Raw genomic sequence first — 23,343 nt, forward strand, 5'->3', positions numbered from 1 at the left:
TAAAGAGCCAGGACTGTACATTTATAGCATGAAATGTATTCGGTCATCTGTGAGGAAAACGGCTCACAAAAATGTGAGCCATAAATTACCTAATTGTCTTGTTCTTCATTTTCTTGCTCTTAGTGCTCATACAGATCTTCCTCCCGTGGATGTGTATACGACTAGCTTTCTTGTTCTTCCTCCTAGAAAGTCTAGGCACCCACCCCACATACCTTCACAGGTTTCAGTTGCTACACTCTTCCTTCTGGACACAGCAACAGATAATTACTCCTTGAATTCTGTGTTCTTTTGAGCAGGTTTGACCCCTGGCGGCACTGAGAAGTTCAGCTTTGTAACTTCCCATCTGCTCCTCTTACATTTCTCTTGCTGTTCTTACGGGCCCTTTCTTGTCCATTTCATTTAAGGACCTTTGGAGAGTTGCAGCCTTCCTCTCTTGCAAAGCATTTAAGAGAGGTTCCTGCCCACCCGTCTGGAACCATTAGCCATCCTACCCTGCTAGCCTGGGGCAATATTCCATGTAATACTCCAGCACCTTGGTCTGAAGATGACAGGGCAAAGCCCTTGTTCCTGAGGCCACCATCTGATGGGAGAGTTCCTACCCCAGGACATTATCGAAGATCGTTGTTTCATTTGAAGGAATTCTATCTAACATGGTATTCCAAGATATCCTGCGCCAGAGTCACTAGGTTGGTTTTTTTAGGTGCAGATTTCTGGATAGCACCCCAGACTTATTGAATTAGACTTTCTGATGGGCAAACCTTAGGAACCTGCATCTTAAAGTTGATTCTGTACACCTTCGCTCCAACAAAGGGCTAAGACTCAGCCTGGGCCAATTTCCTCACCAAAAGATGGGTTACGTGTTGTGTAAAAGGGGGTGTATTTGGGGTCTCCTGGCTAGGAGACTGTCCACACTTATGGGGCCTTGGCTGGGTCAAGCAGGAAAAATAGTTCAGAAAGACCTTCAAACTAGTTCTGATATGGCAAAAACCCAGTCTTCTGCCAACCAAATCAACCCCATAGGCCATCCAAGGCCCCAGTAAACAGATTGTCCTGGACCTTAGCTCCTATACCAGTTACAAAGAGCCTGAGCTTCTGTCACCCCAAGATAACACAGGCTCCTGGGATCTTACCAATTACCCCAAAATTGAAGGCAAAAATGAGTAAGAAGTCAGTCCATTTGTTCAACTGCACCCATTTTTTTTCCATGAAAAAAATACAGGGGTGAGTAGGGGGCTATGGGAACCCTGTACTTTCCACTCAGTTTTGCTGTGACTCTCAAACTGCTCTAAAATTAAAGCATTTTAAAACGCAGAGGGATGCTGGCTTCTGGAGATGAGAAGGTAGGAGTATGATAGGCGGCAGTGTCCATGGCATGTACAACACGTATAGAAAGATGGTTTGCTAAGTCTGGAAATCATGTAGGACCTGTAGTATGTGACTAGCACCTGCTGTGAGCTGGCTGCTTTCCTATAGATTGTATCATTTTATCCTCAACACAATCATGGGCATCATCCCTTGTTTCATAGACTGGGACTTGAGACTCCGAGTCGGCCATTTGCCCAGAGTCCCAGCTGGTGAGTGAGTGGTACAACCAGAAGTCACACACAGGTCTCTGAGCTCGCCTCCCTCCACCACTGCTGCCTATCCCTTTATTTGTACTTCATCTAATAGGCAAGGCAGCCATTGACAGCTCTCAAAGGGGGAAGTGCTGGCCTGACCTAAAAATAGCTTACATTTATCAAGCATTTAGTCGGCTACACTCTGCTAAGCACTTTACAGAGATTACCTCTTTAATCCTCACAACGACCCTATGGTTATAATTATCTCCATTTTACAGATGAGGAAACAGACGGAAGAGAGACTGTGAGGTGTTGTGAGTCACACAGCTAGTTGGTGACAGAGCCCCAAGTGGCACCTGGGCAGCCAGTGCGAGTGCAGTCTCCACCTACCACTGCGCTGTGCCTGCTGCCCCCGGGGAGCGGGGGAGGATGGGACAGGCCCTGTAAAGGTCGAGTTGATAAGACTTTACAACTCATTGAATGTGGGAGCAGAGGGAGAAAGAGCAGTCCAGGCGTTGCTGTGAGTCAGCTAATCCTGGGCCCCTTCTTTGGGACCTGAATGCCCCGCGGGATGAACTGGAGGTCAGGAGCAGAGATGTCACTCAACCCTCCCTACAGAAATTAGAGGTCCCTTTTGGATGGTGTGTTCAAGCTCTCCCTCCCTGGTGCTGTGGGGGGTGTCATCTCTCTCCCGAGATAACAGGGCCACCTCAGTCCTCCTGGGGCTATTCTGCGCTGCTGTCTGATCCTCCTCTCTCCCCCAAACCCTACTTCAGCCTTTCTGCTGGGCGTAGCTGAGTGGGGAAGGCCAGCCCAGTTACGTAACCCTGTGGCTGGGACCCGGGAGGCCAGCCTGGGAGCAGGTGCTCAGCCCCTCCCTCATCACCAGCAGTGAAAATCTAGAGCTGGAGCTCAGCCTCTGGGAAGGCCCAGCATGGAGGCAGCCACAGCTCCGGAGGTGGCCGCAGGATCCAAGCTGAAGGTGAAAGAAGCCAGCCCAGCGGATGCTGAACCACCCCAGGCTTCACCTGGACAGGGGGCTGGCAGCCCCACTCCCCAGCTCCTGCCCCCTATAGAAGGTGACCCATGGCAGGTGGGGAGGGTGGGGAGGCCGGGTGGTGGGAGTTGGGGAAGACATCGCCACCTTCCTGAACGGCGCCTCAGGTTTTTTGCGGAGCTAAAGACTTTATAGGATTGGTGATTAGGCTGGAGATCATTCGTGGGAGCCCCTATCCCCTGTCCTTGATGGAGTCTAACTTGCTGCTCAAATGTCCCTGCTAAGTTTTTGTGTTTTAGCTGAGAAGTCAGTGATGGTGTTGGTGGCACCTTACAGTGACTAAAAATGATCTGTTTATATTTTTACCTTTTAAAAAATTGTCATAGGGACTGGGAAGACCTGATATACTAATGGCCAGTCAGGAAGGGACTGAGGGGTAAGAGATAGTGACTGTCTGCGGAAGGAACAGGGAAATAGCATGCTATGGCAATGGGGAGGCTAAGAGTGGGGCAGCACAGTGACACTCGGCCTCCTGCTGGGCAGTGCCACGGGGTCAGGACCTCCTCCAACCCCCCACTGCTCCCATAGGAGATCCTGACCCCTCAGAGTCTGAGCTCCACGGAAGTGGAGCTCTCCTGGGAGAAGCATTCAATTTCCCCTTCACGATGGTCTCTGTGTGCCTCTCAGCAAAGAGGCGTTCCCAAGTGAGAAATTCCAACCCCGAGCTTCCTGCCGCCCATCCCTGAATGCCCTGGCTGAGGCCTCTGTAGCTAACCACTTCGTGGCGCTCACCTGAAAGTCTTAAGAGGATGAAAAGACCACAAACAAGAAACACGTGGACTCCTAGGGCAGGAAGAGGCGGGGGAAAAGATGCACTAGACTTGGAAGCAAAGCTCTAGGCTCAATTCCCAGTGCTGCCTCTAACAGCCCTGTGACCTTGGACAAGTCACTGGACTGCTCAGTTTCCATTTTCGCTCTGTAAAATGGTGATTAATAACATCTACCTATCAGGGTAGTTGAAAGGATTGCTGAGATGATCCAGAGTGCCTTGGAAGAGGCCAAACTAAGATGTAAATAAATGATCAAATATTTCCAAGTGAGAGGTGAAGGCTGCGTTCTACCTCCATAGGGTTGTGCAGCAGACGCTGTCTGCCTCTTATCCTCATGGGAGAGGCCAGGTTTCCAGAAACTATTTGAATGTCAAGGGCAGAGAGCTGGCCAAGTTTGTCCCGTTGAAGATGAAGGGAGCAAAAGTTAGTGTAAATATATTAAGCTGGGGTGATGGAGGCAGAAAACCAGTTTCTTCCCTTAAAAGGCCCAGAGAATAAGTGACAGGCAGCAGGAGAATGAGAGCCAGGACTGCCGGCTCTCTCTACTGGTCTTCCCAAAACCACAAGGGAGAGTGCTCATCTCCCCCATGCTTCTCCCTTCTGGCTGCAGCCAGCTCCTGACAGCCCCCAGTCACGGGCCCGCAAATGCAGCCCAAAGCCTCTTGTGTGCAGCAGCTCTGTACACTGCAGGCCTCAGGGCCACTAGCACCCAGTGGCTCAACCCAGTGGTATCCCAGAAGTCACTGGCAATAAGAACACCTTTGAATACTTTGCAAAATATATGTGCATCTGTTAACTACTTGGAACAAAGAAGTCATGAGTTCAAATCTTAGCTCTGTTCTGTGGCCCTAGGCAAGTCAATCCACTCCCATTTTCTCATCTGTAAATTGAGGAGTTGAACCAAATCAGGGTCTTAACCTTTTGGTGGATATGGACCCCTAGGAAAATCTAATGACAGCTGTGGACTCTTGCCCCCGGAAAAATACACAAAAAAGTTCAGAGAGCCTACAGAGCCCCAAACCCCCACCAAAGATCCTTCAGGGTGCCACGGGCCTGGACTAGATGACCCCTAAGCCCCCTGAGAGCTCCAAAGCCTTTCTTCCTCCTAACTCCTCTTCCTTACAGAGAGCTCTGGGACTGAGTATCACAGTAAGCATGTGAAAACATGGGAACTAGAGCAGGCATCAGAAATAGAAATTAATTTGCAAGATCAAAACCAACTGCAAATGGCCAACAATGAGCTTTTAGTTTGGCAAGCCTGCTACGTGGCTAAATAAGCAGGAGTAGGTGGCCGGCATTGGTAAACAGTTCTATGTCTGTCCTCAGCACTACACTGAGTACTGTGTCCTGGAGACAAAGCTTGGCAGGGGCCAGAGAAGAGCTTCCAAAACAGGGAGAGGCTGGGGAACAAGCTGCATCCCTCCCATGGAGAAGATGGGACCCTGAGGTGGCAGAGAAAGAGCCCATCTGCTGACTTCAGCATCATCGCTCCAACTGACTCTGTGTTCTCTTTCAATCTGAACTGTTCTGTGTCTTCCAGGCATGGGAAACTGAATCTCATGCCTAGGAGTGACCTTTCTTCCCTCCTTCCTTCCATCCTTCCTTTCCTCCTTCTTCCTTCCACAAATATTTAGGTTGTGCCTATGATGTGCCAGGCGCTCTTCTAGGTGCCAGAATTACAGAAATGAACAAAATAGGTAAAAATAACGCCCTCATGGAAGTTAGATTCTAGTGGAGGGAGCTAGACAATAAATAAACAAGTAAAGTATCTAATATGTCAGATGGTGAGAAATGCTGTGCCAAAACTAATGCAGGGACGGGGATAGCACATGCTTCAGGTAGGAAGCATGCAGGCTTCCTGCTTCAAATGGAATATTCAGTGAGGGTCTCACTAATAAGGTGACATTTGAGCAGCAACTTAAAGGATGTGAGAAAGCAATCCATGCAGATATTTGGGGGAATATTTTCCACACAGAGAGAACAACTGCAAGGACCCTGAGGCAGGAATGTGCTTTATGGGTTGGGGCCATTGTGGCTGTAGCACAGGGAGGGAGACAGTGGCAGTATTTCGGTCCAAGAGGTAGCACGGCCGCTGTGAAGACTTTGGTTTGTCTACGAGACAGCCAGCCAGCCAGTGCAGGGACTGGGAGTAAGGACTGACAGGACCAAGTGTAGATTTTAAGGATTTTTCCAGCTGGCCATGTTAAGAATAGACTGTAGGTGGACCTTAGACACTAGCAAGATCAGCAACTGGGAATGAGAATGAGGGAGAAGGTAGGGAGGTTTTAGAAGAGAAAGGTGTGCGATAGTCACCCAGGAGAATGGGAGACCGAGTGAACTTGGGAAGTCTAGTAGAATTGCCAGAGTTCACTTGGAGGTGGTGGTCACTATTAATGGCCCTCAAGTTAAACTCCACATAATTTTGTATTTTTCCCCAGTCCTGTTACTCTGTGCAGATACAGGCACTGAGTGGGTGGGAAGTTTATTTAACAAGGGTTAGGTATTGCCAAGAGAGTGCAATGAAGTCAAAGAGGACTCAGGGATTTGAGTGAGTGCAAGAGAGAGAGTATAATAATGACCATGCAATCTAAGTTGGGTGGTGAAGAAAGTGCTAATGTGAAAGGGGTGCTAGGTAGTGAGAGGGTGGTAGGACAATGGATCACAGATCTCAGTGGTGCCAAAGAATTGCTGGTGTTGGAGCACTGGAGGAAGTGAGCTAAAGGGATAAAGATTATATTAGTTAGGTATACTAGTGAATGAAACAGGTCTCAGGAATGACAGACATCTATTTCTCACTAGTGTAAGAACTAAAAACTATTCTGCAGATAGTTCTCCTCCAAGTGGTAATTCAAGGACCCAGCCCTCTTTCATCTTGGGGCTCTGCCATTCCTTAGGGCCCATGATCATCTGTGTACAGCTAGCAGAAGAGGAAAATAGAAATCTAGCTTCTTCAAAGCCTGGGACCAGACGTGCTTCTCACCATTGCCACTTACGTCTCATTGGCAAAAACTGGTCGCGTAGCCATCCAGCAAAAGGTGGCCGGGCAGCCACTTCTCAGAGATAGCTACACTACGGAAGGGGTAACATACATTTTTTTTTGGCCAGTTAGCCATCTCTGTTATAGAGGTAGTGATGAGACAGTGGGATGCTTGTAATTCTGATCATAGAAGGATTGTAGCTCTTGGTCTATAGAATGGCCACAGGGACCATTGGCTGAATTAGGAGAGGACAAAGTTATTGGAGGAGTGGTGGGCCAGATGTGAGAGACCCTACGGGGACTGGAAACATGGGTGTTGGGACCAGCAGGAGTTATGCCTGGAGAGGCATACCACATGGAGAGGGTGTTGCAGAGACAGTGAGCCAGGGCTAAAACCATCAAGCACTAGGGGGACGACTGTAACATAGGGACGGGGTGGGGTGGAGTCTTTTCCTCAGAGAAGTGTTGCCTGTTCCTATGTCCTTTTATTTTTTCTGACCTTAGTTTCATGGCCTTCAAGAAAGTGACACTCTTGTCCCCCTCCTTTCCCATTGCACTCCTCCAGACAGGTTTCTGAGTAGACCAAGGCCACATCCTAGGCATCTGGTAATGTTTCTCTAAGAAATCCTGGTACTTCTTGGATTTCTGGAAACCTCTGGATAGTTTCAAAGCCATAGCTAGCCTCCTGCATTCGCCCTCTTTTGGTAACCCTTCACCCACATAGGCACGTGTGTATGCAGGCTCCCTCTCTCTCTCACACACACACTCTCATACACACACACCATTCACAGACACACGTAAACACACCCATACACACGTTCATGCACGTACACAAACACACATTCACACACATACACTCACACACACATACATACACACTCATACAAACACACACACACACACCCTCTCCACTTCTCCAATGCTTCCATCTTGGTTCTTGGCTCTCCAGGTCATAGTTAGTAATATCGGTCTGAACTATACAGCCCCTAGGGAGCCGCTGGAGAAAGACTGATCCCATAAAAGGGAATTATGAGAGGATAGGAACAATTATAGAATAGTAAAACAGGTATAAACTTTAGCAGGATAAAAGTACGGTAGGTATTAGGAGGAATTTTCTAATCAGAAGTCAAGACCTTTGGACTCGAAGTAGTTTTCTCTCTTTTTTTTTTTTTTTTTTCTTTTTGAGATGAAGTTTTGCTCTTATTGCCCAGGCTGGAGCACAATGGTGCGATCTCGGCTCACTGCAACCTCTGCCTCCCAGGTTCAAGCGATTTTCCTGCCTCAGCCTCCCAAGTAGCTGGGATTACAGGCGCCTGCCACCACACCTAGCTAATTTTTGTATGTTTAGTAGAGATGGGGTTTCACCATGTTGACCAGGCTGGTCTTGAACTTCTGACCTCAGGTGATCCACCCTCCTTAGCCTCCCAAAGTGCTGCGATTACAGGCGTGAGCCACTGCGCCCAGCCTGGAGTAGTTTTCTCTAAGAATTTTTGAGAAAGAATTAAACAGCATCCTGTCTGAGAGAAACATTGTACTGAGAGCAGCCTAACTCAGAACCAAAGGCCCTCAAAGGACTTTTCAAGATGCCTTTTCTCTAAGACCCCATGAAGGGAGAAAACCAAACTGTGACTCTCACAGACCTGCTTTTAGAAAACCTAGGCTCTTAAAGACTCTAGGCTTTGGTTCACATCCCTCCTGTCATCTGAGGAGGAGAAAGACCTTGGGCATCAGGGGAAGCCATGCCTCCCCAAGGTCAGTACAATTTACACCTCGCTTGACTGCGGATGTGTGAAAAGAGATGCCTCAAATGAGCCCCGGCATTCACATTCTTAGCAAAGAGTCAGATTGTGCCTGGGTTGGGTTGAGAGGCGATTGGAGAGCATGCTGCTGACCTGCTGACTGGGCATCTGAAGCTGTCACACTCTCTCCTGCCACGTCTGCACGTAGTCAGCTGAGTTAGCCTCATGTCCATCCTCTGCCCTCCCACAGGGAGCCGGGAGCCTGCTGGGAGCAGAGGCCTCACCTACTCATCCTCAGAGTCCATTGTAGAGACTTAAGTTTCGTCATCTTGTCAGGAAACCCACTGATAAGCAGAGAACCGGCAATGGAGCCGTCCAGGGAGGGAGAGACCGCCGTCCTCGTGGGCAGCCTCCTTCCTTGCTCTCGCGGGCAGCCTCCTTCCTTGCTCTCGCGGGCAGCCTCCTTCCTTGCTCTCGCGGGCAGCCTCCTTCCTTGCTCTCGCGGGCAGCCTCCTTCCTTGCTCTCTGCCCAGCCAGGATCCCCTGTAGATCTCAAGGGCCAGTCTGCTCCTCTTCCTCTACCTCCCACACCTTAGCTTATGTTCCACATAAACCCATTTCTTTCATTTTTCTCTTTAGTTCAGGTGTAAGAATGCTAACATTTTCCCAGGTGTTTTTCTAAAAAACAAAAGAAACACTAGGTGGAAACACATACATCAGCTCACAGCTACCCATAACAGCCCATTCCCTACCTGAGGTCTCAGCAGGGCGGGGCTCAGCGGGCACTTCTGTCAGGCGTGAAGGCCGGGGTTCCTCTCCCCGCCTCAACCCTTTGCAGTTCTTGGGTATGTCTAGCCCCCGCCTTCCCTCTGGGCCTCCTCCCTCCAGGGGCAGGCCACTGTCCAAGCCCTGACTATGGTGCTCATTGCTGGGTGGACACTGGTGGGCAAGACACAGCTAGTGCTCTGAGAATGGGTCCTTCAGACACACAATCTTAGATGGGGAGGCAGGAGTCTCTGGTGCCAAGCACGTCGTCACAGCTAGCCGGGAGGTCTCCAGAATACCGGCTTCTTTCTCGGAGCCCTCTTGCTCCCAGCATCCTTGTTCTGGTGCTTACAGGCCCTTCCTAACGCTGACATTCTGTAGGCAAGCGGCACAGGGACAGCAGAGCCAGCTTCTCTCCAGCCCTCTCCCCAGCAAATGTAGGAAGGGTTATTTCCTCCCCCAACAGTGGGGAACCAAGCCTGACAAGATGAGGTTTTGACCCTCCTTTCCAAGTACGGCCCTCTTTTTCAAAACACTATTAAGTCATATCCGCCCGTCTTCAACTCTTTGGTTGCTTGCCAAGATGGCCACAGGAGAGGAGCCCATCACACAAACGCTTCTTCTGTTCTTCATGTCCCGCCCCTCCCAAGCCACCAGAGCCCAGCCGAGGGCAGCCACAGCAGGGTCACTCAGCTGCCTGCAGCTGCTGCATCTATGCTGAGGCAGTCAAGACCTGAGCAGGGCAGGGAGGACGGGCACTCAGGCCCATCAAGTCCCCTCGTCACATATTCCTGAGGTGCAGTCTAAGACAGGCACAGCCCAGGTGAAAACATAAGCCACACAGCACAAAAGGAAACTGCAGAAATCAAACGGACCGTGTGCACTGTACATTGCTATTGATCTTCATTTGCAAAGGTCTCGTGACCTTGAGATTATCATGGGGAGACTCAGAGTGAAGTTCTCTGGACAATGCTTGCCGATTGAGCTGGAGGAAGGACACAGAAGAAGCTCTGTTTCAGTTGCGTCACTTACATGTTTGTTATGTAATGTATGTATTTAAACAGTTCATCTATAAGTAAACATACATATGTCATAGTGAATGCTCAGGGAAGTATTTTCACAGAAGTGTGTGCTATCAAAGAGTCTGGAATCCACTATCGAGCAGTCATGCTGTTTGCCACAGGAATGTACCAGGGGTGAAGTTCTTCCAACTGCCAAGAATGAACTGTGGCAAGAATCCTGGGTTGTTGGGAACTGAAGCACTATCACATTCTACTGAAGATAATATCAGCCAGGCGACTGCCTGTGCCTGAGAAAGGAAGAGACAGCAGCCAGGAAAAGGCCAGAAAATGGTGTCCGTCTCAGACAGGCCCCCGAGGGAACGCAGGTGGAATATTTGTGCTTCGGCAGCTGAGACAGTGTGAGGCATCCCAAGAGGAGAGAAATGACACCTGGTCAATCTCCAAACCTACACTCAGCACTTTTCCAAGCATTTTCTGTCTTCATCCTGGAAGCCCATACACATCATCTAATCTCTACTTCTCACTGGGACAGACCTGTGAGATCAAAGGGAAATGAGTGGTGGACCTAATCTGTCCCAGAATCTGTACAAAATGATCCTCTGCAAACTGGAAGAAGACTGTGCAGGCGCCTGGGAGCAGAGTGGCCATGCAGAGGAAGGGACCCAGACACGTGCTCTCTCTGCAGTGACATCAGTGTTGTCTCCGTGGGCGGCTGGGGAGGTCAGGGTGTTGACTCTGCCTGCAGAATGGAGAGCATTCTCCTGAGACCCACACCTAACTGGGAGGTCAGGATTGACATGGAAAGTGGCCTTGATAAAAGGAATGGTATTGAGGACAAATGTAGAACAGGGTGGAAAGACAAACCACACAGACTAGGCTGGTCTGTACACAAACAGAAAAATAAAAATGTCTCCATCAGGATGGAATGCCTCCAGATGATGGAAAGTCAGTACTTGAGAGTTACAAATTAAGAGAACTGTCAGACTCGCACTCCAGTGTTCTTTCTGCTGAGACTTTAATGTTTCCCGGGGTGTTCCTTAAGCCAACCCCTCATCCCCAAATCCCAGCAGGATGATGGGAGCACTCTTCCCCTCCCCTCTAAGAAGGGCTTAATTTGGTGACCGATTCCTGGGCCACTCACCCACAGCAGGCAGCTGGATGCAGGATTTACTTTCTCTGAGTATCCATCTCCTATTCTCTCTCTTTCCATCACTCAGAGCACCCCAAGATCTGGCTACCTCGGACCCTGAGGCAGACCTACATCCGGAAGGTTGGGGACACAGTGAACCTACTAATCCCTTTCCAGGTGATCATGCCAGCCCCATACTGGGTCCATGTCTGGGGTCAGTGCAGGTTTTGGATTTGGAAACAGATACCAAGAGTCCCGCTAGCAGAGGGGCAATCTTCCCAGCCTTGGATAGAAGGGGTCACACCACCAGAAGTCTGAGGCCAAATGACCTCTGCGCTCCTGAAGGTGGGTTTGGATAGGACTGGTGTGCACCCATGAGATGGTGTGAGGCTAATCCATGCCCTTCAGTCTGCAGAAGCCTCGGAGCTTGCAGTTAGAAGGGTTCTTGAGAGTTTGAGTGGCCATTCAATTGGTCCCAGCTGCCCCGGGTGTTCATGACCTAAGCTCTCAGAGGTTGGGAGACTCAAAGCCATCCCTCTTTCCCAAGATCCTTAGGCTGTTGCTGAAAGGAGGAGGCCCCCGGGAGGGTCCACCAACTTCTAACTCAAGGAATGTACAGCTCCAAGTCAAGCCTCCCTGTGAACCTGGGGTGGACAGGACCCCTACAGCAGCAGGGAGAGTCAGGAAGCCTCTCGGGGCTGCTGAAAGCGTTACCCTCATTCCTCAGGGCAAGCCCAAACCTCAAGCCATCTGGACACACGATGGCTGTGCCTTGGACACCAGGCGTGTGAGTGTGCGGAATGGGGAGCGAGACTCCATCCTCTTCATCCGAGAAGCCCAACGTGCTGACTCAGGTCGCTACCAACTCCGTGTGCAGCTGGGTGGGCTGGAGGCCACCGCCACCATTGACATCCTGGTGATTGGTACGGTGGGGGAAGTGGGAGATGGGGGGGTCCTCAGGAACTCCCTCTCCAGGCTGAAGAGGAGCCAGCTCAGAGAGCTGGGGAAGCTGGGGCAAGGCTCCCACGTCATGTCTGGGACACAGGGCGGGCGCAGGAGGGGTAGCTGAGAAGAAAAAGGGGCTAGGGCACTCCTGAAGTGACTTCAATGCATGTGGGATGTTCCACGCCCACTGCCATGGCTTTGCCCTTTCAGAGAGGCCAGGCCCTCCTCAGAGTATTAAGCTGGTGGACGTTTGGGGCTTCAGCGCTACACTGGAATGGACACCTCCCCAAGATACGGGGAATACAGCACTTCTGGGATACACGGTGCAGAAGGCTGACACAAAATCCGGGGTGAGGCCAGCTGGGAAGGAAGGAGGGTGGAAGAGGGCATGCTGGGACAGGCCTCTGGTAGCTCCACATGGGGTGGCTGATTTCTGGCATCATGTTCGGCCCCGCAGCTGTGGTTCACGGTGCTGGAGCACTATCACCGCACCAGCTGCATCGTCTCTGACCTCATCATCGGCAACTCCTATGCCTTCCGAGTCTTTGCTGAAAACCAGTGCGGACTCAGTGAAACAGCCCCCATCACCACAGACCTCGCCCACATCCAGAAAGCAGGTAAGGGAGGCACGGGGACCATGAGCTGGGAAGACTTAAGGATAGGCCGGGCACAGTGGCTCACGCCTCTAATTCCAGCACTTTGGGAGGCCAAGGCAGGTGGATCACCTGAGGTCAGGAGTTCCAGACCAGCCTGGACAACATGGTGAAACCTCATCTCTACTAAAAATACAAAAATTAGCCAGGCATGGTGGTGCACGCCTGTACTCCCAGCTACTCAGGAGGCTAAGGCAGGAGAATTGCTTGAACTTGGGAGTTGGAGGTTGCAGTGAGCTGAGATTGTGCCACTGCACTCCAGCCTGGGCAATAGAGTGAGACTCCACCTCAAAAAAAAAAAAAAATACTAAGGATAAAGAGTCGACGAGGGCTGGGATCTCAGAAGCTACATGCCAGCCCCTCTTGGTGCCCTCAGCTACTGTTTACAAGACCAAGGGGTTTGCCCAACGAGACTTCTCTGAAGCCCCAAAGTTTACCCAGCCTCTGGCCGACTGCACTACAGTCACCGGCTATAATACCCAGCTCTTCTGCTGTGTCCGCGCCTCTCCCCGGGTGAGTGGGGGCTCTGGGGGGCGCTGTGCTGAGCTGCTTCTTGTTCCTGCCTGTCCTAACCTAAGCTGAGTTGCAGAGCACTGTAACATAACATCTGTTACCATCACCGCCATCTGCCTCTCCTACAGCATGGTATTTAGGAACAGTCGGGGTGCTTGGAGTCCAAGAAGGACTGATGAGAATGACATTTCCTTTTGAATGTTTGTTTCTCATATATGAAGGTGTTGCTTACTGACCTGCTGGCAATTAGGCATGCGCTTCAAGTTGTTTCTGTGGTAGGAGTGACAGAGTCCCTGTGGTTTCTCCTTTCCATGCATACCTCATCCCATCAGGGCCGTGCACATGTAAGCTGCCTAGAGTTCAGCCTTTTGCCACAACCCTGAGCAAGGCTCTCTGTCTATTTACAATCTAGTCATCATGCTCCACACACAGCAGAAAACACCATTAACAACCTGTACCAAGAATCTTTTGGGTTTTGAGTCTGGGCCAGACTACATGGAGATAACATCTCAGAAGGGGCATATCAAGAGCCCACTCTAGAAGCTACTCTCTAACCAGAGGGGACAGAGGCAACTCACAAGTCAGCAGTGGGAACAGAATATGGATGGTTCCCAAGAGGTGAGCCTGATGCTCAGTGCTTCTGATCCATAAAGGGGCTGCCTGAGAGCCCGGAACAGAAGTTAGCCGTTTTCTTCCAGTCAGAAATATTGGTAAAGAAAATGAAGTTTCAGGTGCTATTTTCAAACAAGAGAAGGAGCTTGGGGGACTGCTGGTGGTACTGGAAGGGGAAACCCTTCCCACAACATAAGGAACAGGGAGCCTTCCAGAAAGCCATTATCTCTATATAGACAGAGTCTCAGAAACTGAGCACAGAAAGACTATTGGTTCTTACCCTCGCCCCTCCTTGCTGCCTCCCTCATCTTTGTCTTCCAGCCCAAGATCATCTGGCTGAAGAACAAGATGGATATCCAAGGCAACCCTAAGTACAGAGCCCTGACTCACCTGGGAATCTGCTCCCTAGAGATCCGCAAGCCGGGTCCCTTTGATGGAGGCATCTATACCTGCAAGGCGGTGAACCCCCTAGGGGAGGCGTCTGTGGACTGTCGTGTGGATGTGAAAGGTAAGGGCAAGAGGAGAACTAGTGCCTTAGGGTGCCAGTCACCTCCTCTCTCCACCGGTGGAAGAGTCAGGGAACAGAGACGCAAGCCTAGGTGGAGAAGGGGTTCCTCCGCTGGACTCTTTCATCACTGTCATCATCAGGATGTATTGGAGGAGACATTTTAATTATCTACTATCTCATTTCTCTCCATCACAATTCAATAATATGGGAAGAATTGTTATTTCCATTTTGCAAATGAGAAGACGAAAGTACAGGGAGGGAACTGGTTTGCCCAAGATTCCCAGTGTCAGTTAGTTGATCACCTGGCACTGGTGGAAATAGCCCAGGTCTCCCGGTCCTCGCTCAGCTCATTTTTCTTTATGCTGTGCAATCTTCCGACTCAGCCTAGGAAAGCTGCAGCTGTTTGTCAGGCTTTATTTCACTTCCCCTCCGGTTTATTTATAAGTAATATTGCATATCCTCTCTACTTCCTTAAAGTATTTAATCACTTATCTATACCTGTCACCTTGTTCAGATCTCTATCATTGTGTTTAACATACTGTTTTATAATTATCTATTTATAGATATGTTTCCCTATTAAATTATAAGCATTTTGAGGGTAGGGACATTGTCTTATTTGCCTTTGTCCCCCCAGTGTCTAGCCCAGTTTCTGACACAGTAGGCACTCTAAATGTTTGTTGCATGGATCAAGAATGAATGAGCCCTTACATGTCCTGTTCTTCTCTATGTATAGACTACCTAATTAGCACCATTGACTCCCCAAAAACCTGAAATAGAATATTCCTTTCTAATGCTCTGAAAGAAGGTTTCTCAGAGATTTCTGAGATGTTAACACTGAGAAATGTCCGAATTATTACAGTTCCTAATTGAGGACACCTAAGAAGGCATGGTACTCTGACAAAGGTAAGTAAAGAGAGGCAAGATGTCTCACTGGATTAGTTCCTGTTTATGGCTAGTGTTGTTGAGTCAGGGACAGAGGTGCATTCCTGAGCCTTTCAGTCATGTATCCACTGGTGGCCACTTTGTTGTAACCATTTTTTTTTTTTTTTTGAAATGATGTCTTGCTCTGTTGCCCAGGCTGGAGTGCAGTGGCGCCATCTTGGCTCACTGCAACCTCTGCCTCCTGGGTTCAAGCAATTCTTGTGCCTCAACCTCTCGAGTAGCTGGGATTACAGGCGCCCGCCACCATGCCTGGCTAATTTTTCTACTTTTAGTAGTGATGGAGTTTCACCATGTTGGCCAGGCTGGTCTCGAACTCCTGACCTCAAGTGATCCACTCACCTCGGCCTCCCAAAGTGCTGATATTACAGGAGAGAGCCGACATGCCCAGCTGTTGTAACCATTTTTATATTTATTTATTTATTTATTTATTTTGAGACAAAATCTCGCTTTGTTGCCCAGGCCGGAGTGCAGTGGCGCTATCTCGGCTCACTGCAAGCTCTGCCTCCCGGGTTCATGCCATTCTCCTGCCTCAGCCTCCAGAGTAGCTGGGACTACAGGCACCCACCACCACGCCCGGCAATTTTTTTTTTTTTTTTTTTTTTAGTAGAGACGGGGTTTCACCGTGTTAACCACGATGGTCTCGATCTCCTGACCTCATGATCCCCCCGCCTTGGCCTCCCAAAGTGCTGGGATTACAGGCGTGAGCCACCGCGCCCAGCCTGTTGTAACCATTTTTAAAAGTGATACTGTCATCCCTGTGGAGAGAATTTATAGTAGATGCAGTCTGCTTTTGTCATATCCTCTCTGTCTGTACTCTTCAAGTCGATGGTAGGAATTAAACCTAAATTTGGTCCTCTGAAGAAGAGTGACAGCATCCACCTAATCATAAGGAGATTCTGTGGGAGGGAGCTGAGCAGGTATTGTAGGAAAAGATGTCAAGGGAACAATTCAGAGTGCAGGAACCCACAAGAGTCACAGCACCTTGTGCCTGTGGGGTGTGTAAGGACAGGGGAGGCTGCTCCTGCTGACTGAGTAAACACCTCAGGATCATGAGCATGGTAAAAAAAAAATGGATTAATATATTTGTTTTTTACTTTGAAGCTTATGGATTCCTTCCCTTCCAAGAGAAGAAAATCCTCTTTCTCATTTATGTCAATTATAATTTAACCTTTAGGTGTGTGGTCCCAAGCAGCACATTATTGGCAAAAGACAGCTCAGCTCATCATTTAGAACTTGACAGCTCTTTTAGATTTTCCGTCATTCACATTAACTATGTTGTGAACAAAGTGATGCATAAGGTGAAAAAGAAGCTTGAGACAGAACTAAAGAGAACAAGTTCCCAGTGTCCTCTCTGACTTGTAGCTGCTGGCTGATGGAAATTGGAAATGAATTTGATCGCATAAGACATTTATTTAAGGCTCTCACTGGTATGTAGCAAATGAAAGCCTAAAGGGATGCGTTACAAGTACAGACTTCTCAGGAAAGCGCTCTCCGACAGTCGGCTTGCAGAGACAACTCTCCCTCCCTCACCTCCCTCTCTGTGTTAATGATACTTGTGTTCGTGTTAGTTGCCCCTTTCCCTCTCTCACAGCCAGTGCCCAGCAATGAAGTGAATTCATGGCACAGGAGCCAGGGACCGTGACAACGGTGCCCTCAGCAGCCTGGCGTCCTCTGGCCATTTGCTGTCATGGCTACAAAGTGCTCCCTCTTTTCAATGCCTCCAGGAAGCCCACCAGTGGTGAGACTGTGTCCTCAAGGAGCTTCGGCACCATGTCTGGTTTGGATTCATCTAAATAAATATGTGGTTCCCCAGTGCCTATGTGTCCCTGTATTTGAGACTTTCTATGAAACATTTGGAAAGTTGCTATCCTTTAGCTAGGCTGTAAGGAACCACAGGGCCTTAAGACTCCCCTTTATCTTCCCACAACCACATTCTCTTCCACAGAGGTTTCTAACACTGTCCTTTTCCCTAGACATCTACGACACAACTGAATTCAACCCTCTACAGTACTAAGTGCTGGAAAGAGATGCCGAAGATGACTTGCTCTCTGCCTCTATGGGCTTTCCAATTCAAGTTGGGATAACAGGACGCACATCCACCACAAAGAGGCAAACAGCAGAACACAAATATGCACATAGCTAATTATAGACAGAGCCCCAAGACCTGAGGGCTGGAATGATACTCAAGAAATTGGAGGGCTGGGCAATGTGGCTCATGCCTGTAATCCCAGAACTTTGGGAAGCCGAGACGGATGGATCACTTGAGGTCAGGAGTTCGAGACAAGCCCGGCCAACATGGTGAAACCCCATCTCTATAAAAATACAAAAATTAGGCTGGGCATGGCGTCTCACGCCCGTAATCCTAGCACTTTGTGAGGCCGAGGCAGGCGGATCACTTGAGGTTAAGAGTTCAAAACCAGCCTGGCCAACGCGGTAAAACCCTGTCTCTACTAAAAATACAACAAAATTGGACAGCTATGGTGGCGAGCGCCTCTAATCCCAGCTACTCAGGATGCTGAGGGAGGAGAATCGCTTGAATCCAGGAGGCGGAGCTTGCAGTGAGCCGAGATCATGCCACTGCACTCCAGCCTGGGTGACAGAGCAAGACTCCATCTCAAAAAAAAAACAAAAAAAAGCAAAGAAATTGGAGCAGAGTCTCATTAAACCCAGGGAAAGAATAAAGGTGAGGTTCCCTTGATTATCTTTGTTTTCATTCTGATGACAAATAAGATATTGAAGGTGTTCTGTGATAGAATCTGCAGAAGATGATAACAGTTCCTCCTATCTTTGTATGAGCACGGTGCTCCTCTCATCAAGAGTTGGAGTCTATTTCCCCTTCCCTTGAATCATGTGACTTGCTTTGACAGAAAGAATGTAGCAGAAGTGACGTGGCACCAGTCCAGGCCTGGGCCTTAAGAGGTACCTTAGTTTCTGCTTTTGCTCTTAGAAGTCAGCTCCCATATAAAGGATCTCAGGCTAGATTACTGAATTATGGGAGGCCACATGGAGGACAAACAAGCATCCCCACTGAGAGCCAGCACCATGGCCCCGGACACACGTGGCCACCTTGGACCCTAGAGCCCCAGTCAAGCCCAATCAACACCTTGTAGAGTAGAAACAAATCACCCATGGAGAGCCCTGCCCAAATTGTAAAATCATGAGCAAATAAATAGTGGCTGTTGTTTCAAGCCACTAAATTTTGAAGTGGTTTGCTATATAATCATAGATTACTGAAACAACCTTCTATGCAACAGGCCCTGAACTAAGTGCTTTATCTCTTTTAATCTTCATTTTACAAATGAGGATGTTGAAGCTCCTAAGTTGTCCCAAGTCATGCAGCTAGTAAGCAGCAGAGCTAGGATTTGAACCAGGTCTGTCTGACTCCAAGGCTTTCCTGTTTTCTCTCATCCCTTTTATCTGGTGATCCCCACTGTAGAGGGTCTGGGTTGGAATCATGCGTTTAAGAAAGAAAATATTTCCAGGAGGCAATACATATTAGGAAATGTTTTGAGGAGGTTGGGGAAGTGATTTGGCTGAGCAGAATGTGAAGGGCCTTTTTGTTCAGACCAAAGGTCTATTTTCAGTTGAGGCAAAGTATCTATTCCAGTCCTCAACTGAAGTTCCACAAGAATTAAGCCTCCATGCCATAAGGCATCCTTTGTGTCATAAATTAACTTATTTCTATGCAATTAGAATGTTACTGGGTATATACTATCCCTTTGAAAACTGAGAAAATAGTCATGCAAATCATTAGTAAGGAACCCCTGCTTGAGAGTGTTGGGGGAGGGACCAGAGTCCAGTGACAGCCAGCCATGTACCCAATGGCAAAGAGGCCTCCCTCCAGTGGAAGCAGGACCTAGGTCAGGAAGGGGTGAAATACCCCCAGTTATGATGCCCTAAGGATAAGTCAGACCTTTGGCCTCAGCTCACAGCCCCTTCCCTCTGCTGTTCCCTGAATTACTCAAGGGCCATCCTTTAAAGATTGTATATTCCCAAATTTCATGGTGAAGAAATAAAATTACACTGCCCAAGACCTCCAGCCATATTCTGCATTGAAGGAGAAGCACGCTGGAGTCCTTACTGTTCTCATTTATGAATCTGACACTTAAGGAAGACTTCTGAGTTCAGGCCTACTATGTGGCTGGGAGAGGAGGAATTTCCTTCTTTCTTTCTTTCTTTTCTTTCTTTTTCTTTTTTTAGACAGAGTCTCGCTCTGTCACCCAGGCTGGGGTGCAGTGGCATGATCTTGGTTCACTGCAACTTCAAATTCCCGGGTTCAAGTGATTCTCCTGCCTCAGCCTCCCATGTAGCTGGGACTACAGGCACGTGCCACCACACCCAGCTAATTTTTTGTATTTTAGTAGAGATGGGGTTTCACTGTGTTAGCCAGGATGGTCTCGAGCTCCTGATCTTGTGATCCACCTGCCTCGGCCTCCCAAAGTGCTGGGATTACAGGCGTGAGCCACCACGCCTGGCCGGAATTTCTTCATTAATTCATTATTTATCCAAAAACTTAAACATCTGTTCCTACATGTCGTTTTGGGGTTCAGATGAGGAAAACAAATATCAATATTTCCCAGATTACTGGCTGGGCGAAGAATTTTTGTGCCTGAAAGCTATACTTTCTGGCTTTGCTGTCTTTCTAATGGAGGTGAAAGTAGTTCTGTTGCCTTCTTTTTTTTTTTTTTCCTGGTACTGCAACAGCTTTCAAAATCATAATTTGGGCTGGGCATGGTGGCTCACGTCTGTAATCCCAACACTTTGGGAGGCCGAGGAGGGCGGATCATCTGAGGTCAGGAGTTCAAGACCAGCCTGACCAACATGGTGAAACCCCGTCTCTACTAAAAATACAAAACTAGCTGGGTGTGGTGGCACATGCCTGTAATCCCAGCTACTCAGGAGGCTGAGGCAGGAGAATTGCTTGAACCCAGGAGGCGGAAGTTGCAGTGAGATGAGATCGCACCATTGCACTCCAGCCTGGGCCACAGAGCAAAACTCTTGTCTCAAAAAAAAAATATATATATATATATCATAAACTGGTGGAGTTTCCTTAGGAGAAATTAACTTCCAGTTTGCTAAAACTTCCTCCTGTACTCATCTAAGGATGGATGAAGCGTAGGGTTTCTCTACTCAGGCTGCTCCAAGGGGAAGAAGGAACGCAGTTCATTAACAGCTTCTTCCCCTCTGATCTCCACTTTGCTACTACTTGCCTGGAGAGAGGGAAGCCCTACTTGGCTCTGATTTTCCCACCCTCCATGTACCCTAAATCCTGCAAGCAACTGACATTCCATCTTCATTAGCAGAAGAGGCAATCCTCTTCTCTCTGCTCTTCCTCACATAAACTTGCAAGTTCTGGGTCTTCCCACCCTAAATTCTAATAGGCTCTGTCAATTAAAAGAGTTAAACTCCATAAAATATTTGAAGAGATTTCTTCTGAGCCAAGTATGAGTGACCAAGGTCCCCTGACACAGCCCCAGAAGATCCTGACAACATGTGCCCAAAGTGGTTGGGCTATGGCTTGGTTTTAATCATTTCAGGGAGACATCAGACATCAGTCAATCCATGTGAGATATACATTGGTTCAACCTGAAACGCCGGGCAACTTGAAGCATGGGTGGAGGGGCTTCCAGGTCATAGGCAGATTCAAAGGTTTTCTGCCGGGCACACTGGCTCACGCCTGTAATCCCAGCACTTTGGGAGACCGAGGAGGGCGGATCACGAGGTCAGGAGATCGAGACCATCCTGGCTAACATGGTGAAATCCCGTCTCTACTAAAAGTACAAAAAATTAGCCAGGTGCGGTGGTGGGCGCCTGTAGTCACAACTACTCGGGAGGCCGAGGCAGCAGAATGGCGTGAACCCAGGAGGCGGAGCTTGCAGTGAGCCGAGATCACGCCACTGCACTCTAGCCTGGGTGACAGAGTAAGACTCCATCTCAAAAAAAAAAAAAAAGGGTTTTCTGATTGGCAATTGGTTAAGAGTTATTATCCAAGACCTGGAACCAATTGAAAGGAATGTCTGAGTTAAGATAAAAAGTTATGGAGACCAAGGATTTATTATGCGGGTGAAGCCTCCAGGTAGCAGACTTCAGAGCTCTTATCAAACCTAAAAATGTGCCAGACTCCTAGTTCTCTCCTGGATCAGGGAAAAGACCTGGGAAGGAACGGGAATTCTCTACAGAATGTAGATCTTCCCCACAAGAGACAGCTCTGCAGGGCCATTTCAAAATATGTCAAAGAAATATATTTTGTTAAGAGCTAAGTTATGAGAACACAAAGGCATAAGAATGATACAATGGACTTTGGGGACTCGGGGAAAGGGTGGGATGGGGTGAGGGGTAAAAGACTACAAATTGGGTGCAATGTACACTGCTTGGGTGATGGGTGCAACAAAATCTCAGAAATCACCATAAAGAACTTATTCATGTAACCAAACCCCACCTGTTCCCCAAAGACCTATTGAAAATATGTATATTGCACTGGTAAAGTCTCGTGTACATTGCCCATAAATGGATCCCAAAGGACAGGAGTTATTTAGAGCAGATGAGTGAATTTGCAGCATCTTTTAAAATAAATTTTGTGGGCCAGGTGCGGTGGCTCACGCCTGTAATCCCAGCACTTTGGGAAGCCGAGGCGGGCGGATCATGAGGTCAGGAGATCGAGACCATCCTGGCTAACACGGTGAAACCCCGTCTCCACTAAAAATACAAAAAATTAGCCAGGCATGGTGGCAGGCGCCTGTAGTCCCAGCCACTTGAGGCAGGAGAATGGCGTGAACCCGGGAAGTGGAGCTTGCAGTGAGCCGAGATCGTGCCACTGGACTCCAGCCTGGGCAACAGAGTGAGACTCCGTCTCAACAACAACAACAACAAAAGAAAAAAAAAAAAGAACAGTAAATTTTGTCCTTCATTTGCTTCTAAAAAAAGAAAAAGAAAAGAAAAATATATTTTGAGGTAAAATACTTTAATTTCTTTCAGGGCCTACTGTCTGTTGTGATACTATACTAGAATCAGGCTGGAATTTGGCGTCTTATTGTCAGGCGTTTCGACCAGAGCAATTCCATCTTGAATAGGGGCTGGGTAAAATGAGGCTGAGACCTACTGGGCTGCATTCCCAGACAGGAATTCTAAGTAACAAGATGAGATCCTAAGGAGGTCAGCACAAGATACAGGTCATAAAGACCTTGCTGCTACCAAAACCAAGACGATGATGAGAGTGACCTCACTGCTACACTCCCACTAGCACCATGACAGTTTACAAATGCCATGGCAACATCCAGAAGTTACCCTATATGGTCTAAAAAAAGGAGACATGAATAATCCACCCCTTGTTTAGCATATCATCAAGAAATAATCATAAAAATGGGCAACCACCTGCCCTCGGGCTGCTCTGCCTATGGAGTAGCCATTCTTTATTCCTTTACTTTCTTAATCAACTTGCTTTCACTTTATGGACTCGCCTTGAATTCTTTCTTGTGTGAGATCCAAGAACCCTCACTTGAGGTCTGGATTGGGACCCCTTTCCAGTAATATTATTGCTACAAAAAGTCTGTTTCTGGCCAAGCGTGGTGGTTCATCCCGGTAATCCCAGCACTTTGGGAGGCCAAGGTGGGCGGATCACCTGAGGCAGATCACGGCCATGGTGAAACACCGTCTCTACTAAAAATACAAAAATTAGCTGGGCTTGGTGGCGTGTGCCTGTAATCCCAGCTACTCGGGAGGCTGAGACGGGAGAATCACTTGAACTCAGGAGGCAGAGGTTGCAATGAGCTGAGATTGCACCACTGCACTCCAGCCTGGGCAACAAAGTGAGACTCCATCTCAAAAAAAAAAAAAAAAAAAGTCTGTTTCCTTAGCCTTACGATCTTTCTGGTTTTGTTGTTGTTATTGTTGTTGTTGTTGTTTTTTGTTTTTGAGACAGTGTCTCGTTCTGACACCCAGACTGGAGTGCAGTGGCGTGATCTCAGCTCACTGCGACCCCCGCCTCCTGGGTTCAAGTGATTCTCCTGCCTCAGTCTCCCAAGTAGCTGGGATTACAGGCGCCTACCACCATGCCCGGCTAAATTTTTTGTATTTTTAGTAGAGATGGTGTTTCACCACGTTGGCCAGGCTGGTCTTGAACTCCTGACCTCAGATGATCTGCCTGCCTCTGCCT

The 23,343-nt window shown here is 48.5% G+C and overlaps 1 protein-coding gene across 4 annotated transcripts; it reads left to right on the forward strand.

Annotated features, from left to right (window-relative positions):
- The first annotated feature begins 1,218 nt into the window (after positions 1-1,218).
- Positions 1,219-19,260, forward strand: MYBPHL (myosin binding protein H like). 4 transcript variants are annotated; one of them, XM_055353973.2, is made up of 9 exons: positions 1,219-2,638; positions 11,107-11,195; positions 11,746-11,872; positions 12,174-12,313; positions 12,421-12,580; positions 12,993-13,129; positions 14,063-14,249; positions 15,109-15,152; positions 16,366-17,006. In XM_055353973.2, exons 1-8 carry the CDS (start codon positions 2,494-2,496, stop codon positions 15,117-15,119), a joined length of 996 nt encoding a protein of 331 aa, XP_055209948.1. In that variant the 5' UTR covers positions 1,219-2,493; the 3' UTR covers positions 15,120-15,152; positions 16,366-17,006. The 4 variants fall into 4 exon arrangements, with proteins under 4 accessions (XP_055209948.1, XP_055209940.1, XP_018867208.1 ...); XM_055353965.2 differs by lacking the exon at positions 16,366-17,006 and adding an exon at positions 17,165-19,260 and having other exon boundaries at positions 1,222-2,638; positions 11,746-11,941; XM_019011663.4 differs by having other exon boundaries at positions 1,222-2,638; positions 11,746-11,941; positions 16,916-17,006.
- Positions 19,261-23,343: the final 4,083 nt, after the last annotated feature.

This window comes from Gorilla gorilla, chromosome 1 (assembly GCF_029281585.2).
Source record: "Gorilla gorilla gorilla isolate KB3781 chromosome 1, NHGRI_mGorGor1-v2.1_pri, whole genome shotgun sequence".
Classification (NCBI taxonomy): domain Eukaryota; kingdom Metazoa; phylum Chordata; class Mammalia; order Primates; family Hominidae; genus Gorilla; species Gorilla gorilla.